The sequence below is a fragment of the Phycodurus eques genome, chromosome 13 (genome assembly GCF_024500275.1).
Source record: "Phycodurus eques isolate BA_2022a chromosome 13, UOR_Pequ_1.1, whole genome shotgun sequence".
Classification (NCBI taxonomy): Eukaryota; Metazoa; Chordata; class Actinopteri; order Syngnathiformes; family Syngnathidae; genus Phycodurus; species Phycodurus eques.
In genome coordinates, this window is record NC_084537.1 from 13,762,692 (window position 1) to 13,780,893 (window position 18,202).

General features: G+C 41.0%; 1 protein-coding gene across 2 annotated transcripts; it reads left to right on the forward strand.

The window, feature by feature from the left end:
- Positions 1-92: 92 nt before the first annotated feature.
- Positions 93-12,966, forward strand: sirt6 (sirtuin 6). 2 transcript variants are annotated; one of them, XM_061693311.1, is made up of 8 exons: positions 93-239; positions 730-857; positions 5,156-5,338; positions 7,613-7,672; positions 7,903-7,998; positions 8,087-8,167; positions 8,806-8,929; positions 12,283-12,966. In XM_061693311.1, exons 1-8 carry the CDS (start codon positions 174-176, stop codon positions 12,583-12,585), a joined length of 1,041 nt encoding a protein of 346 aa, XP_061549295.1. In that variant the 5' UTR covers positions 93-173; the 3' UTR covers positions 12,586-12,966. The 2 variants fall into 2 exon arrangements, with proteins under 2 accessions (XP_061549295.1, XP_061549296.1); XM_061693312.1 differs by lacking the exon at positions 5,156-5,338.
- The last annotated feature ends 5,236 nt before the right edge of the window (positions 12,967-18,202 follow it).

The window sequence follows — 18,202 nt, forward strand, 5'->3', positions numbered from 1 at the left end:
TGGACTAAAGCGAGACTTTAAATGTCCTCTATTTTCCCATTCCATTGAACGCGCCTTCGCCTTGTTGGACGCGGAATTATGACGTCACCTCGCCGAAAGTCAGTCGCTTCAGACCTGGAAACAATTCTTCCCTGCAGTTTTTTAAAAACAATTTTATCAAAGAAACAACTGCAATGTCTGTGAATTATGCTGCCGGACTCTCACCGTACGCAGACAAGGGCGTGTGCGGACTTCCAGAGGTAACGTTAAACTATATATCGGCCGGTAGTTTGTTTTCTAACGAGCTTTCGCGAGCGGGTTAGCCGATTTGCTCCTGTAGAGTCTTAGCAGGACTTGGTGATGAATGAACTATTTGAAATAAACCTGTGCATTTTTAATTAAACATACAACTAAGACAATTGACACCAATTCACATCTGACTTAAAATATTTTAAACAGTACAGTAACAGTAAATTTATAATTTCCATTGTCTACCTTACTAAGTGCTGGCGCCTGTATTTACCCCATGCCCCACTCTACATGTAGTTTGTATTAAAAAAAAAAAAAAAAAGTCGTGATTTTTCATTATATATTATACTAAGATGTTTTAAGCAAAGACTAAAAATGGGTAAAACACATGGTATTTATATTTACTCATTCCTGAAGATGACAGGCTATTTTAACACTGTCTTTACTATGCCTCTTAAAATGCTCCCCCAAAATCTGAACAAATTTGATATGATGACACAGGCATTTGATAGCCCCGAAGAGCTGAAAGCGAAGGTGGCAACCCTTGCTAACCTGGTAAAAGAGTCCAAGTACATGGTCGTGCACTCTGGAGCAGGAATCAGTACTTCAGCGGGCATCCCTGACTTCAGGTAATAAATTATTACTCTAGCGTTTGCATTTATATTTGTATTCATTGACTCCACTTTCGCACACAAGCATCAGTTTTCTCATTTGCAGTGCAAATGTACATGACATGTACTGCTGTTGAAAAGTTGGGGCTCACATAGAAATGTCCAGAACTTTGAAATAAAATGACTTTTTTTTTAAAATATTTTTTTGTAACATATATATATATATATATATATATATGTATATATATATATATATATATATATATGTATATATATATATAATTTATTTTTTTATTTAAGGAGGACATTTGTAAATGACCTCAAACTTTTGAACAGTAGTGATTTCCAAAATAAGGAGTTTACCATAAAAATACATTTTGAGACTTATAATTACAGCTGTCGGTTTATAACTGTCAGATATTTTTAATTCCAATTATTCATAGCCAAACGAGCATCAAGATAATTGTATTTATACAAAATCAATACTATACGAGTTATATTAACAATATATGACAAAACCTAAAATCTAATAATCAAACAGCAATCCAGCCCCTTGTCAGTGCAAATGAATATCAGCTGGCTCTGTACTAATTGATGGCCTACAAAAAGGTGTCATTGCCAAGGTGGGATATATATATTTATATATCCATCCATCCATTTTCTGTACCGCTTTATCCTCACAAGGGTCGATGTGAGTAAATGCTGATGTGTTAAATACTTTCAGCCACTGTGTGTGTAGTATTATATATTAATATGATGGGTTTGGTATTGATTTTGTATAAATACAATTATCTTGACATCCTTTTGGCTATGAATATTTGGAATTAAAAATGTCTGAAAGTTCAAACCGACAGTTGTAATTATCCATCTTCTGTACCGCTTATCCTCACTAGTGTCGTGGGTGTGCTAGAGCCTATCCCAGCCATCTTCGGGCGAGGGGTGGGGTACCATGCATGATGTTCAATCAACTGAATTTACCACAGGTGGACTCCATTCAGCATCTTAAGGATGATCAGTGGAAATCAGATGCAATTGAGCTTAAGTTTGAGTGTCATAGCAAATGGTGTGAATACTTACAGTATGTACCTATTATGTTTTGAATGTTTATTTTTATTTTTTATAAATTTGCACAAATGTCTGAAAATGTTTTAACTTTGTCATTATGGGATATTTTATGTAGATTTTTTTAAAAAGAAAACTATACTCAAATCAGTTTAAGAATAAGTCTGTAACATAGCAAAATGTGGAAAACGTGAAGGGGTGTGAATGTTTTCTGGTAGCACTGTACATGGGCTTTGTCAAGTCTAACGAATGTGTTTGACCATGTGGCATAAATAGATTTTTCTTTGCTGCAAGTTTTCATTTTCAAATGTTCCTCTTGAAGTTCTACAGTTTGAACAGAAGAGGGTAGCAGATGTTCAATACACACTCAACTAACGATGAGGACGCAGTTTTTGATTACCTCATTATTTTCACAATCCCAGACCATTTAGTTGACCCTTCAGTTTTCTCTTGAAAAATCACTTATAAAAACACTTTTTAATTCATGTTTACAATTGTCCTCCACCGCTGCTGCTACTCGTACTGGACCAATAAATATTAGATTTGTCCACCTGCTACTCAGTTTGACCTTGGACAGCAACATCGTTAAAGCAACACACTCTAAAGTATCTATTAGGTCGTCTAATGCTAAATGCAGTTGAATACTCCAGGAGAGCGACTAAACAAATTAGCAGCCTTTGAGCATTCTCTTACTGAAGTTGCCAAATGACACAAATGTGGCCCTCACATCGTGTCACATCTCCCTCATATTGATAAGCAGTAATAAATCAAAAATCAGTTTTGAACTTGAAAGAGAGAGATGATCTTCAAATGCAAAGACATCAGATATGGTTGCGTTGTGAGGGTTCACATAATGAATTCTCTTTTCTGGTGCATGAAGATAAGTTGTAATAAATGAGCACATGTGGGGCATGTTACAGTGCAAAATCTTCATTTGAGATGCATGCTCTACTGCTACTTACAGTACAAGGGATGGGACAACATATCAATGCGCAGTAAATTATCTTTCTACTACAGCCAAATATAGATTTTTATTATTATTTAATAGATTTAAATTATTATTATTATTTTTCCTCCTCGTTTAATATGCAGTTGCTTTTAAGGGAATTCCACTGACCTTGTTTGATATATTTTTTTTCTTTTCTTTTTTGGTGATTATTTTAACGCAGTTGCATTTTGGGCAACACAATGTGGTAGTGGTCAGCACATCTGTCTCACAGTTGAGAGGTCCTGGGTTCGAATCTCAGTTTAGGCCTTCCTGTGTCACGTTTACATGTTCTCACCATACTTATGTGGGTTTTCTTTAGTTACTCTGGCTTTCTCCCACATTACAAAAACATGGCCATCATGTCAGTAGAACACTCCAGTTGTCAATAGGTGTGAGTGGTTTGTCTAAAAGTGCCTTACGTTTGGCTGGCGACCAGCTCAGGGTGCGGCCCACTTCTGCACCCGTGACCTAATCGGGGCAAGCGCTGTAGAAAATAGATGGGTTAAATTTTGAATGAAGACCATGGGCCACTCCGGAAAGGCAAAAATCTCAACCATATGCTACTTTTCCTCAACCCTTGTGATAAACGTCAAGGCGAGATGAAAAGGTACTTCCTTTCGAACATAGAAACAGACAGCACTGTTTAAAATGAATTTGACTCCACTTGTCCTAACCGACCATATCGTGTGACAGCGAGTACTGCATTCCTTCGATCCATGCATTCTTGTCGTATTTATTGCAATTAGGATGTCGCCAACACTAAGAATCACTTAAGAGGGTGAATTTGTTGTGTTGAATATTACTGCCCTCAGTAGTCTTTCTGAAATGTAAAATAAAATAGATATTTTCCCTGCTTCTTACTCTTGAGCAACTTGCATAGTTGGTAAACTAAATGTTAGTGGCTTGTTGCTTTAAATATTGCTGCTGGAAAGGATTATGGGTAGTATTTTTCATAAAGTAAAGGTTGCACTGTGGCACCTTTTCTAAGCTGTTTCTGAAAACAACTTTTCCTCCAAGTACTTCTGGGTAATCTCATATGAATAGGAATGGAAGGGAAACTTCCTAGGCAAAAACTAGACTCTAAAGAGTTCCCTTGTGTGATTGTGTTCCATCTTAAATTAGTTTTGACATCTTGCAATTAATTGATTGACACATCATATTGTGATACAGTGAACCCTTGCATAGTTATGACTCCACATTCACAGATTTGCATATTTGCTGAGTCTTTTTTATTTTTTTATTGCAACTAATTAAAAGCAATAAAAAGTATAGTTTTGCGACCGTGTACTGGTGTATGGAAGTGAGTTGAGCGCTTCTTTCAAACAAAAGTAGTGCTTTGCCACCATCGTGTCACATGTATGGTGCTAAGGGACTATGTGGAAATGCGTTGGAGTTTCATTTAGATAAAAGCAGTGCTTTGCCACCATCTTGTGGTATCTTGGTACAAAGGAAATATTCGGAAGTGAGTTGAGGAGCTTCATTTAGACAAAAGCAGTGCTTGGCCGCCATCAGGTGGCATCTTGGTACCAAAGAATTATGCCGAATTAGTGCCTTCCCTCCACCGTGTTGTATAGATGGTGCCAAGGAACTACTGTGTGAGTGTCACACGGTCAGAATACTTATGGCTGTGATATTTTGGTTTTTCTTTTTTAATAAATCTGCAAAAATTTCAACAATTCCGTTTTTTTCTGTCAATATTGGGTGCTGTGTGTAGATTAAAGTGCCCCCCCCCAATTAATGATTTTAGCAAATTGCTGCAATATAACAAAGAGTGAAAAATTTAAGGGGGTCTGAATACTTTCCGTACCCTCTGTATGTGGAAATGAGTTGAGGAGCTTCATTTAGATAAAAATATTGCTTTTCCACCATCTTGTGGCATCTTGGCGCCAAAGAATTGTGCGGAAGTGAGTTGAGGAGGTTCATTTAGACAAAAGCAGTGCTTTGCCAACATCTTGTAGCATCTTGGTCAAATGAACAATGTGGAAGGCAGTTGAGGAGCTTCTTTGAGACAAAAATAGTGCTTTGCCACCTTAATGTGGCATCTTGTCGCCAAGGAACTATGTGGAAGTAAGTTGAGGAGTTTAATTTATTCAAAAGTAGTGCTGGGCCTCCATTTTATGTAATCTAAAAGCAATTATAAACCTTTTATAGAGGAGTAATTCACAGATTTTCACTCTTCTCAGCAGGCTCAGTCCTTATTCCCCTTGAATTGCGGAGGTTAATTGTGGTTTCCTTTTCATGGTTGTCATAATATATTTTCTCTCAGGGGTCCAAAGGGTGTGTGGACCTTGGAGGAAAAGGGAGAGACGCCTCATTTTGAGACAACGTTTGAAGAGGCCCGACCCAGCCTGACTCACATGGCCCTGCTGGGACTCCAGCGGGCCGGATACCTCAAGTATCTCATCAGCCAAAATGTGGACGGTCTGCATGTGCGATCTGGTTTCCCAAGGTGACTTGGGTCATAACCTTTACATGCTCAGCAATATGTGGGGGGGGGAAAAAACAATGTACTTTTTTGTTCTCCAGTCTTGGTAGTTAATAGTAGCAAACTGGGGATTCTCAGTTTATAACGACAGTTCGTTCATACGCTTGCAATTTAATCCATATTTGTATATGCAGGTCAGAACGTACAGTCATCCAACACTAACCTATGCTAACACAGTATTAGTCATAATTACAGTAAATAATTGTATGAAAAGCACTTCTAGCCCATGATCATAAAACAATCACGTTTTAATCGCAAACTAAAAGTGAGTGTTGAATGTCACTCTCCTGTCGAAGCATTCTGGCATTCCCTTTCTTTCGGCTTTGCTATGGTTCAGATTAGGGCTGCAACTAACGATTGTTTTAATGATCGACTAATCTGTCAATAATTTTTTCAATTAATCAAATAAATCGAATTTCAAAAATAATTTCCATCCCTTTATTACAAAACAGGACATTATTTTAAATTGGCAGTGCAGAAAATGCAAAAAACCCTCTAGTTCAGATACAGTACTACATCTGGGGCAGGATACTGCAAGGATGCCATTTATACAGAAGAGCGACCTGGAAAAAAGGCACATAAATCCTGCTTTTTAAAGGGACTTTCGATGGTAATCCAGTGGTAGGTATTCCAATTAAATTTAGGTTGAAAATCTACATAATGCTGATATAGAAATGTATTTTTTTTTAAACTGCTCAAACAATGGCAGAGAAAGTCTGAAAGGAACACTTAGTCTTTTCACGACCATAGGGCGCACAGTATTAAAAGGTGCTGTCTCAGTTACGGGGTCTATTTCTGTATTTAACACATACATAAGGCACACTGTATTATTGGGCGCAGGCATGGTAAAACACGCTAGCTTAAAACATAGGGTAGCATGCATGCACGCTAAAACAAAGTTTTTAAAAAGGCAGGGGGAGCAAAACTGAGTTCGGTTGTACTTTATTGAAGTATTTAACAATGTACTCACATTATTTTTTGTTCAATCCTTATCCACAAATCCATCAAAGTCCTCATGTTCTGTATCCGAAATGAACAGTTGGGCAAGTTCTCAATCAAACACGCCAGGTTCGAGTGAGTCTCGTTGCCGTGCGAAAGCTCGAACAACAGTGCAAGGAGACCCGTTAGCCCAGCATCCACAATCCATTCACAATTGGTGGCGTAACTCGCCCGGCGCTGCCTCCTAGTCTTAGTAAAGCTGTGTTCGCCATCTGTCATCCATCGCTTCCACGCCGCTCGCAACTTCACTTTGAACGCCCTGTTTACACCGATGTCCAGCGGTTCGTCAAGCCTCCCGGAATGATGGCAAGCCCCGAGTTATTCTTTGCTCATTAATCCATTGCTCGAGTTGGTCTTCCAAATCGGGCCACCTCGCCTTGTTTCCACATTTTGTTTTTCTTTTTTTTCCGTGAAAACTCAGCTGCGTCTTCTTGACTTGGCGAAGCTCGTTTTCCTGCTTCCTCCACTTGCGAACCATGGATTCGTTGATCTTGAATTCTCTCGCGGCTGCTCGGGGGTCCTTAGCCAAACCGATGTTGTTTTGCACAATGCACACCCCGGAAATCCTCCCAGTCAGTAAAGCTGTAAAATAAAAATAAAAATAAATAAATAAATAAATAAAACGCCCTGGCGCTGTATCCCTACTCGGGGCGTGGCTTTAGCGTCGTTCGCCTGTCCTCAGCCACGTCCGCTTTACCTCCTGTGTAAGCAGCGTGTCGGCAGGAAATGCTTAAAAAAAAAATAATAAAATGAAAAAAAGTCTAGCGGAGCGCTCATCACACAACAACATTTATAGATGTTGGAACTCTGCGCACACATAAGGCGCGCCGCATTATAAGGCGCCCTGTCCATTTTGGAGAAAATGTAAGACTTAAGTGCACCTTATGATTGTGAAAATATGGTAAATTGCCAACTTTTATTCCTTTGCAATGCACTGACCAAGCAGTGAATTCAATTTTCCATTCAATCCGAGCATCCAGCCTGTAATGGAAGACCCGCTCTCCCTGGCAGTTCCGTACAGCTCCTCTTTCCTCCAGTTCGTTTTTCTTCATCTTTTCTAAAAACGAGCACATACAAGAAGAGTGGCTGCACCCATCGGCATGGTGGAGCGCAGAAATCAAACCTAGCAGCGCACAGAATATTCATGAAAGAGCCAGCACCACTGAACTTGTTCGCAGACCTTTTCATGTCAAATTTACACACTGTGATCCAAGGGAATGTTGTCTCTGGCTTTTACAGGGACTTGTTGTCAGAGCTTCATGGAAACATGTTTGTGGAGGAGTGCGAGAAGTGTTGCAGGTATGTGCGCAAACACAAACTTCTTTGATTCTTGTCTTTTTTTGGGGCAGTTTAATTTGAATGTGGCTGTTGTATAACACACGGTTTGTTGACACGGGGTTTCAGTGCACTTTACATTTTAAAATTCTCTGTACTAAAGATTTATCGGTTAACCTCACGGGCAGCAGCATAGAGTTATATCTTTAATAAATCCAATTTATGAGACAAAGTGAGGTGGTGTGCTTTCCCAGGCAGTTTGTCAGGGAAAAGGTGATTGGCGTGATGGGCCTCAAACCCACGGGACGGTATTGTGATGTGGTGCGCTCCAGAGGACTCAGAGGCTGCAGGTAAGCACACAAACCAGTATGATCTCCGTTACAAATGAAGCACTTCACTTGTTCAACAGTGTGCTTTGTGTGATATTCATTAAAACAGAGGGAAATTGATTAGCACTATACTGGACTGGGAAGATGCACTTCCTGACAGAGATCTGAACAAAGCAGACAATGCAAGCAGGTAAAGTTTTCTTCCTTCTTCATTACAATTGTACGTTAATTACCATCGGCCAGCACTATTGATTCTGAAGGCCCTGGGAAGATTTGATTGACATAGCAACACAGAGGCTGAAATCTGATTGGGCAAAAATTCAGCATAAACACGCCGGAAGCAATGCACAAGAGAAGCGCTACAATGGGCTACAACATTAAGAGAACAGACTGTTGGAACTAGAGTATTACAATTTCATGGAACAAATATTAGAATTTAGGTTTTAAATGTAGGTCAGTGCTTAGAATGGTGTTTAGGCTGGCAGAGAAGGCCTTGCTGGCTCTGTGAGCTTACCACTATAAAAACCTTTGTGGTTAATGAATATACATTAGTCTCCTGAATGTCCACATTTACCATCTGAGTGTCAATATTCAACCTTTTATCCTGGTATAAGTTTTATGTGTCGATAAAAGTGAGCGAGGAACTGTGGACTATTTGTTTGTCCCTCTTTATTACTTGCACATTTACCAGAAGATGAGTCACACTCCAGCAAGTTCATAAAAATCAAATGTGCAGTTTTTTGTTATTTTTCTTCGGCCCTCCAAATACAACCACTACGTTGGTGTAAGATGGAACCACTTGTATCTGTCGTGCTCTGTATTCTCTAGACAAGCTGACCTGGCACTGACGCTGGGCACCTCCATGCAGATCAAACCCAGCGGAGACCTTCCACTCGTCACCAAGCGCAAAGGCGGCAAAGTCGTCATTGTCAACCTGCAGCCCACCAAGCACGTATGTTTCAGTGCTGCACACTCTAACCTAGGGCTAACAACCATTTTTAAAACTGAAAGCTACTGATATAGAGCTAATTATGTTGTTATTAATAATTAATGATATTCATCTACTGTATGTGAAGACACTTCATGTTAATGGGGTGGACTCCAGCTCACCCATGACCTAAAGGACAAGTGGTGTAGAAAATGGATAGATGGATGGGTTAATAATTCATTATTTAACAAACAGCAGTTCAGAGTACCCACCCTTTTTGGAGTCCTTGGAGGGGGTGCTGGAGAGTGCCCCCGCTGGGGACTGCATCGTTCTGCTTGGGGACCTCAATGCTCACGTGGGCAATGACCGTGAGACCTGGAAGGGCGTGATTGGGAGGAACGACCCCCCGATCAGAACCCTTCTGTGCTCATCACGGATTGTCCATAACGAACACCATGTTCAAGCATAAGTGTGTCCACACGTGTACTTGGCACCAGGACTCCCTAGGTCGCAGTTCGATGGTCGACTTTGTGGTCGTGTCATCGGACTTGCGGCCGCATGTCTTGGAAACTTGGGTGAAGAGACGGGCGGAGCTGTCAACTGATCACCACCTGGTGGTGAGTTGGCTCCAATGGTGGGGAAAGATGCCGGTCCGACATGGCAGGCTCAAGCGTATTTTGAGGGTCTGCTGGGAAGAAGAAGAAAAAGAAAAATCACCTTTATTGTCATGAACATGCATGCATGCACAGGACATTTTTTGTCTGCATTTTACCCATCACAGTGAACACATACACGTTAGTGGAACACACTGGAGCAGGGGGTAGCTAAAGCGCCCGGGGAGCATTTTTTTTGGGGTATCAGTGTCTTTTTCAAGGACACCACAGCTGTGAGTCCGGGGAATGTTGGAGGATGGTCCAGTCGGGGTCTTGAATCTAGGTCCCCCACGGTGGCAGGCGATGATCTTAACCGTTGGGCCACGGCTGTGCAAGTGCAGAAAGTCTTGCAGAATCCCCTGTCAGAAGGCGTTTCAACTCCCACCTCCAACAGAACTTTGCTCATGTTCCGGGGAAGGCGGGGGACATCGAGTCCAAGTGGACCATGTTCCGCGCCTCCATTGCTGAGGCGGCCGACTGGAGCTGTGGCCGTAAGGTGGTCTGTGCCTGTCGTGGCGGCAATCCCCGAACTCGTTGGTGGACACCAATGGTGAGGGATGCCGTCAAGCAGAAGAAGGAGTCCTATCGGGCCTTTTTGGCCTGTGGGACTCCTGAGGCAGCTGATGGGTACCGGCTGGCCAAGCGGAATGCAGCTTTGGTGGTCGCTGAAGCAAAAACTCTGGTATGGTAGGAGTTTGTTGAGGCCATGGAGAAAGACTTCCGGATGGCTTCAAGGAAATTCTGGTCCACCATCCGGGGTCTCAGGAGGGGGAAGCAGTGCACCATCAACACTGTGTATAGTGGGGATGGGGCACTGCTGACCTCGACTCGGGACGTTGTGAGTCAGTGGGGAGAATACTTCGAAGACCTCCGACACTTCCCATGAGAAAGCAGAGTCTGGGTTCTCTGAGGCAGGCTCTCCTATCTCTGGGGAGAGGTCACCGAGGTGGTTAAAAGGCTTCTCGGTGGCAAGGCCCCAGGGGTGGATGAGATTCGCCCGGAGTTCCTAAAGCCTCTGGATGTTGTTGGGCTGCCTTGGTTGACACGCCTCTGCAACATCGCGTGGACATCGGGGACAGTGCCTCTGGATTGGCAGACTGGGGTGGCGGTCCCCCTTTTTAAGAAGGGGGACTGGAGGGTGTGTTCCAACTACAGGGGGATCACACTCCTCAGCCTCCGTGCAGCATCTGCAGTGATGCGGACTTTGTATCGGTCCGTTGTGGTAAAGAAGGAGCTAAGCCAAAAGGCGAAGCTCTCAATTTACCGGTCGATCTCGTTCCTACCCTCACCTATGGTCACGAGCTGTGGGTCGTGACCGAAAGAACGAGATCCCGGATACAAGCGGCCAAAATGAGTTTCCTCCGCAGGGTGTCCTGGATATCCCTGGGTGAGAAGCTCGGTTGGCCGGGGAATCTGATTCTGATGCCTCCCAGACTCCTCCCTGGTGAGGTGTTCCGGGCACGTCCCACTGGGAGGAGACCCCGGGGACGACCTAGGACACGCTAGAGAGACAATGTCTTTCGGCTGGCCTTGGAATGCCTCGGGATCCACCCCCCGGAAGAGCTGGATGAAGTGGCTGGGGAGAGGGAAGTCTGGGCGTCCCTGCTAAAGCTACTGCCCCCACGACCGGACCTCGGATAAGCGGTAGAAAATGGATGGATGGATTTAACTAATAATGAATTGTATCGCTAATATTGTATGTCACACTAAGTTCCGTTTACTGTTCCTTGGTTATCTTCACATTTTGCCTTTTTGCCTTGATACACTTTTGTGACACAAAAAAAATAGACTACAGAAAAAACAAAACATACAGTATTTAATTCCAGCGGCCCTCAACCACAAGACCGTGGACTTGTATTGGGGCCGCACAGAGACTGGGGGGGGGAATTATTATTGATCATCAGAAACTGAAATAAGTTTTGTTTTGAAAATCATTCACATCTGCTTGAGCCTCTGTACACAAGTCTAACCGCTCATCTCAGACAAGTGATACAGTTGTAAAAAAAGGGAACCCTAAATGTAGCAAATGAGTAAAAAACGAAAAAGAAAAAAAATCTGCGTCTGTGGAGAACCTCTTCAAAAGAATGAGACAGAAGAAGAGCCTTCAACTTCAAAGAAAAAGAGCTATATTTAAGAGAAAATATCAGCAGTCCTACTTCAAATATGGGTTGATAGCTGCAGGTAATTCACACACACCAAGCCTGCTCTGTGTACTATGTGGTGACAGGCTTGTAAGTGAGGCATTGAAGCCTTCAAAACTTACAAAAAAAGCACTCAATACCTTGCTTCCATTTCCAACATCCTATCTTTTTGAAGTGGGATTTTGCAATGACTGTGGCCAAAATAAAATTCCAGAGTAGACTGGTTATAAGTTGCGTAACTATCATTGTTAAGATGGGATCTGCTCATTGAAGAGAAACAAGCACAGAGCTCCCACTAATTACAACTACATTCAGTGGAATGGTGAGTTGTATTTTTGCTTTTTTTGTTTTTGTTTTTTTCTTTTGTTGTTTATGCCAGGCCGTCAAAATATTGCTTTTTTTAAATCGGAAACCGAACCACTGCTTTAGATGCTCACTGCGTCCCATGAGATTTGTTGTTTTGACTTTTGAGGTAGGCTACATTTTTAAGGGGGTGTTTGACTTTTTGGTGCCAACCTTTTGGGGCCGTTCCACACTAATAACACATTGTTTGCTCACTATGCTCCAACGTGGTGTCTTGCAGGACAAGCATGCACACCTCCGCATCAACGGCTATGTTGATGATGTAATTAAGCAGCTCATGGAGCACCTGGGGTTGGACATCCCAAAGTGGGAGGGGCCAACTGTGTGTGAGAGCTCCACTGCCGCACTGGAGGGCGCACCCGACATCAAGCCCCCGCACGCTCTCAGTCCGGATGTGAAGGTCAAAGGTGAGCTCATTAAGAAGAAGAAACGAGATGCAGAAAGCAACACCATCAAAGAAGAGACGGTTTCGGTAAAGAAGGAGAGGAAAGATCCTCCAGTGGGGATAAAAGATGACAAGTAGCCTCAGGTGCTGTCCTTATCAAAAATATTTCCTGCCTTGAGAAACAAGCTTCTCACCAGTTTGATCACAAAAGATGGAGGTTCTAGTATCTCTTTTTGCCCACTGGAGCTTACTATCTTGATCTCCATTCTTCCTTCTCTCAACATTACTTAAGTGAGGACTCCTCAGCTTGAAGCATCATAAAATGACACTCATGGGAGGCAAATACTGTTTGATGGATTTAAAAAGTCTATACAACTCAATTGCCAGGTTTTTGTGATATAAAAACATGCCAAGATAAATTAAAAAAAATGTTAAAACATTGTGACCTTTAACTTGTTCACCTCAATTGTAGGGTGTGTAAAAATTAAAAAAAAAATTTAAAAAAAATGAGATTGTTGTTGCACCAATGTACACACCCTTTTATATCGGGGATGCGGCTGTGTTTGGAATTAACCAATCACATTCCAAACCCATGTTAAATGGGAGTTGGCACACACCTGCCACCATTTAACCCTATCATAAATACATTTTTTTTTTTTTTTTTGTATGCCCTCAATGGACAATAAAAGCTGTATTGTGTTATGACCATAACTCTAAATATGCCATATCTTCAAATAAAATTAATTTCAAATTGGAATATTTTATATGAGGTAATTAGAGCCTTGAATAAGTCAATAAATCATAACACAGATTTCGATGCAATAAGAAATATGTAAAAACAAGGTAAGAAAACAACAACCAACTACAATGAAACAACATGAATAAACAACAACAGGCAATGAACAAAAGGGAATTAACAAAAAGGCAATTAACTATTTAAACTAGTTTACAGTTTATTTCTCAAAACAATCCCCACACACCTTTTGTGTGTTTTTTACAAATGTGACATGCACATTTTGAGCACCGATTGAAGACTCGGTGGTTTTGCGCACTTTATGCACTGCTTGTACTTGCTGCTGGGCCGCTGGTCCCCCTCATCAATCTGCTCCTCCCCACTGTCAGCTTGCTCCACCAGGCTAGCTGCAGCCTCTTGCCTGGGGAGATGTGTTCTCTGCGCAATTGTGGGCGTGATGAGGGCTTTCCCCAACTCCTCCAAAAATAGCCGTCTCCTGTATGTTTTTCTCTCCTTCCATGTAGGTTCCACTGACGTGAATAGGACAAATGCATTGATAAATGTATGATAAAATGCATTGATAAATATATGACAAAACAGAGTGAAGGGCCACCTGAAGGACCACCGGTGGCAGGAGTAAGTGCCACAAACCTGCAAAAAATAAACAAACATCAGATGACAACTACTCAAAGAAAGCTTTGACAGAGACATTGTAGTCATCTGGGGCTTTTTCTTCCCATTTTCCTCGACCTGTGGCTCGCGATGCCTTGTGCTTAAAACAGGTACATTTTCCCCCTTTTTAGGGCCATATGACACCAATGTTCTGTTTTTCGTGAATGCAAAAAGCGTTGAAAGAGGCTGTTGATGTCCAATGCTGAGGAGACTTGTCCTCCTCCTCTAACTTGCAAGTGGCTCATGGAAAAATGTAGTCCTCATCAGAAGTTTCTTCTGTGGAATTGCCTGACAAGGAAATTTCCTCATCAGTGTATTCGAGAAGAGCATCTCGGGCTTGCTCACAAGACGGTGTGCGTCGCATGCCTTCTGATTTGGAAAATTAACTGACCAAGGTGTTGATATTTGAAAAGCCCAGGGCAGAGGGACATATTCAAACCGGTATGCTCTCCTCCCGACCAATGAAAGAGGAACAATACAAACCGGTTTGAAAATAAACACATGCAGAAAATATAGTCATATCTTCACACAAAATATACTTATCTGCATACTAAGACTTTGTAAGTGTTGTGGTGAAATAAAACTGTAGATGTAACACAGAAAAACTTTGTCATAATGGTGCCAAACACACACATGCGAACATACAAGACTGGCGATTGCATTTGGATGTTTTGTTTCTAAATAAAACTTAAATAACTAAAAAAAAAAAAAAAAAGAAGTCCCTCTGCAGCAGTCCAGGCCTGAAAATTATGTCGTGGTCTCTGGCGCCCCTTAGTGGATGAAAAGTTTAAATATATGCAAATCTATTTTTTTTTTTTTCCTGTACGAAAACAATCATAAACGTTGAGAAATAATGGCAAAAGCATTGTAAGACATCAGTTTTACAGGGTATTAAAAAATATGATTTATAATGGGAGTCAATGGGGCAAAAAAAAGACAGAATGCTGTGTACTGGTGTAATTCATGTAACTCTTATTTCTAATGACTTGGAAATTCGGTGATGGTGCCATTTTAAAGTTTAACTTGGTCAAACATTTGTGGCTAAATTTCATCCCTGTAGCCTTTGTCTTTAAATATGTTGTCTTTGATCAGAACGTCATCAAAGTGTGCTAAAAATGTCATCATTGCAAAGGAAGGGTTTTAAAATGATTATAATTTTTTGTTTTGTTTTCTAGTAGAGGCCTTTGTGCTAACACTCACTGCTATTTAGAATTGTTCATAATTCTCTCCACATTGACTATAAGGCCTCAGCTCCAACTGACGAAAAACTGCCCAAAGGAATCATGCTGCTCCCACCATGCTTCACTGTAGGTTTCATTTATTTTTCAATTGAGTTGTACATATTAATATTATGTTGAAAAACATTTTGAAGTGATTTATCTTACTCTCATATTTTGTATGTCAAAACCAAGCATTTGTACAGGGGTGTGTAGACCTTTTGTATCCACTGCATACGAGGAGCTTGGCTCTTTAGATATGGTCACGTTTGCCATGAAGCCCCAACAGGATCCAGAAAACATGTAAACAGCTTAAAAATGTAGAGCCCCTGGGTATATAGTGAATAAAATTTTTAATCAGCTGCATTGAGGTGTCTGCAACGTATTAAATCTGTTTTAACATTGAGCTCTACTTTTCACTCCTCTGAGAAAAGAAGCATCTTCTTGTATGACCGATGTCTACAGTACAGCCTTAAGGTCAATATTACGTTGTAATATAAGATGAAGAAATGTTTTTTGTTGTTTTTTTTGTAAATAGATTACTGTTACACAGCATATTTGTATCTCAGGAAACTTTTATTTATATATATATATATATATATATATATATATATATATATACACACACACACACACACTGTGTCTTGGCAATAAATCGAAGCACAACCTCTGCAGTGGTTATTCCGTATGTGCTGTCTGTAGCGGGTTGCCAGTCAATCATGGCCTGCTTTGCACTGAGTGGGCACATTATCAATTATTCAGCTGACATAATGGTATGATTTTTATTCCTTTGCATGGAAGCATCATTAACATGTCTTTGGTCAATGTGTCAACTCTGACATGAGCCCATTATGCACTAATATCACGACAATCACAATATGCTGCCATCGTTGTTTTCTAAAATGTCATTTCACCTGACATGAAGTGCACCGGTGTTTCTGTAAGGTTATTGAGTGTGGCTTTTGAATACGTCATATTTTTTGTACCATTAAGTCAATCATAAAGACTTATAAAAGATGAAACAGCTGGAGCTCAAACACAATCAGTCTGCTGTGCTCTGTAAATGGGTCATTACAGAGTCGTCATTAACATGCAACCGGTGGAGCGTTGGCCAATAAGAACATTAAATAGAACAGGTTTTGCACAATGTATATACACTGCTGTTCAAAAAATGTTGGGTCACTTAGAAATGATCTTTTTTTTGAAAGAGAAACTAGTTCTTATATATATATATATATATATATATATATACACACACATATATACACACACACACACAGTGATGCCTTGAGGTACGAGTGACCCAACTTACGGGTTTTTCAAGATTCAAGTCATTTGGATGTTTTTTGTCAAACTAAACATAAACTAAAGAATTAAACTTATTTAAAACAACCACACAACATCCCTACTGCTAGCTGAATGCCAACACACAACGTAAAACACATTTGACGGGCTAACCAATAGCATCGTTCTGTTATTTCCCTTTAAGCAACAGATATTTGAACACAAACATTGCATCATCACATGGAGACAGAAAATATAATAATACTCACAGCTATATTTTCTTTATTCTCTGGGGGAAGAAAAATAATAATGCTGTTTTCCTGAGGCACGGTGGACGGTAGTTATGAATGTGAGTGCAAATGGTTGTTTGTTTATATGTGCCCTGTGATTGGCTGACAACCAGTTCAGGGTGTACCCCGCCTCCTGCCCGAAGATAGCTGGGCTAGGCTCCAGCACTCCCGTGACCCTTGTGAGGAGAAGCGGCTCAGAAAGTTTTTGGGGGAGGTTGGAACGGATGAATGGCATTTACATTCATTTCATTATTTGAGAGATGACTGTTTTGAGTTAGAAGTGTGGTCATAGAACAAATTGAACTAACCTCAAGGCACCACTGTACTGTACACTAGAAATGTCCTTATTTTTCGAGATGAGCGTTTTTTTTTTTTTCCAGTGAGGATAACGTTAAAGTAATCTGAAATGCAATCTAGACCAGTGTTTCCCAACTCTTATGCAGCCAAGGCATTTTGCACCTCAAGTTTTTGTATGAATGGCAACAGGTGGCTACACAGGTTAATCGTACCTTTTGCCATCTATTTGAAAAGCATGTAATTGTTCTGCTTGTCACTGTACTGTATGTCATTAGCATAGATAGATGAACAAAGAGACATTATTTGCAGCAAATAATAATTTCTGGTCAAATTAAGTAAAATTGGATAATTTCCCAAGGCACACCTGATGATATGTCATGGCACACTAATGTGCTGCGGCACAGTGGTTGGTAAACAGTGGAAAAGGAAAAATGTGATTTATTTTTATTTTGTTTTTTTATTTATTTTCCCCCTCCCTTCTTTCAAGAATCAGGACATTTCTCAGTGATCCCCAAACTTTTGAACGGTAGTGTACCTTTCATTTGGGATTTAGTTCTCTATGATTTCGCCCTCTTTGCAAGGTTAAGTAGAGAAGGACATTTAATAATAGAGAGCTTTGGCGAAGTTTAGTACTGGAGTAAATTTACTTAATTGTTGTCTTCAATTCATCAGACACAGGTCAGTAAGGCCGCTGAAAACCTGAGCTATTAACTCATTTTTTAAATCGTTGTATGTCTATAACAGTCAAAAAGTCTGTGCATCAGAGTTAGTGTTTCGTCAAGGACGTCAGATTTTCCAGTTGTCTGCAAAGAGACGGATGGGCACAGCAGCTCATTAAACATTTAACAATGCCCCCGCTGTGAATTGCTGAGATGGCGGCTTTGTGGTGTTTGCAAAGGCTTTGCTAGCAGCACGTTCCCAAATACACAAAGTTGAGTTGAACCAACAAGGTCAAACAATGTGCTGCTGAGTCAACCACCCTGCTTGATATTGAACAAAAGTTTCAAGCACAACACGAAGAGCAGATGCAAAGAACAGAAAGCCAGCATTAATGGCACAACCGTGACTTAACCAAGAACTGTAGGTCCCTCCAAAATTGGCGAAAAGACAAGAAGGTCAGGGAAGCTGCCAAGAGGCTGACAACTACAGTGAAGGGGCTGCAGAAATTTCTGACTCCCAAACCCGTGGGTGAAAATGTTATCGTCCGATGAAACCAGTATTTAACTTTTTGGCCAAAAATCCAAAAGGTATGTTTGGCGCAA

Bases quoted from the DNA above. Each gene is read 5' to 3' on its own strand.
- sirt6 (XM_061693311.1), top strand. From the start codon at position 174: ATGTCTGTGAATTATGCTGCCGGACTCTCACCGTACGCAGACAAGGGC. The intron at 858-5,155 runs GTAATAAATTAT...ATTTTCTCTCAG, and splicing joins GCGGGCATCCCTGACTTCAG to GGGTCCAAAGGGTGTGTGGA. The intron at 8,168-8,805 runs GTAAAGTTTTCT...TGTATTCTCTAG, and splicing joins AAAGCAGACAATGCAAGCAG to ACAAGCTGACCTGGCACTGA.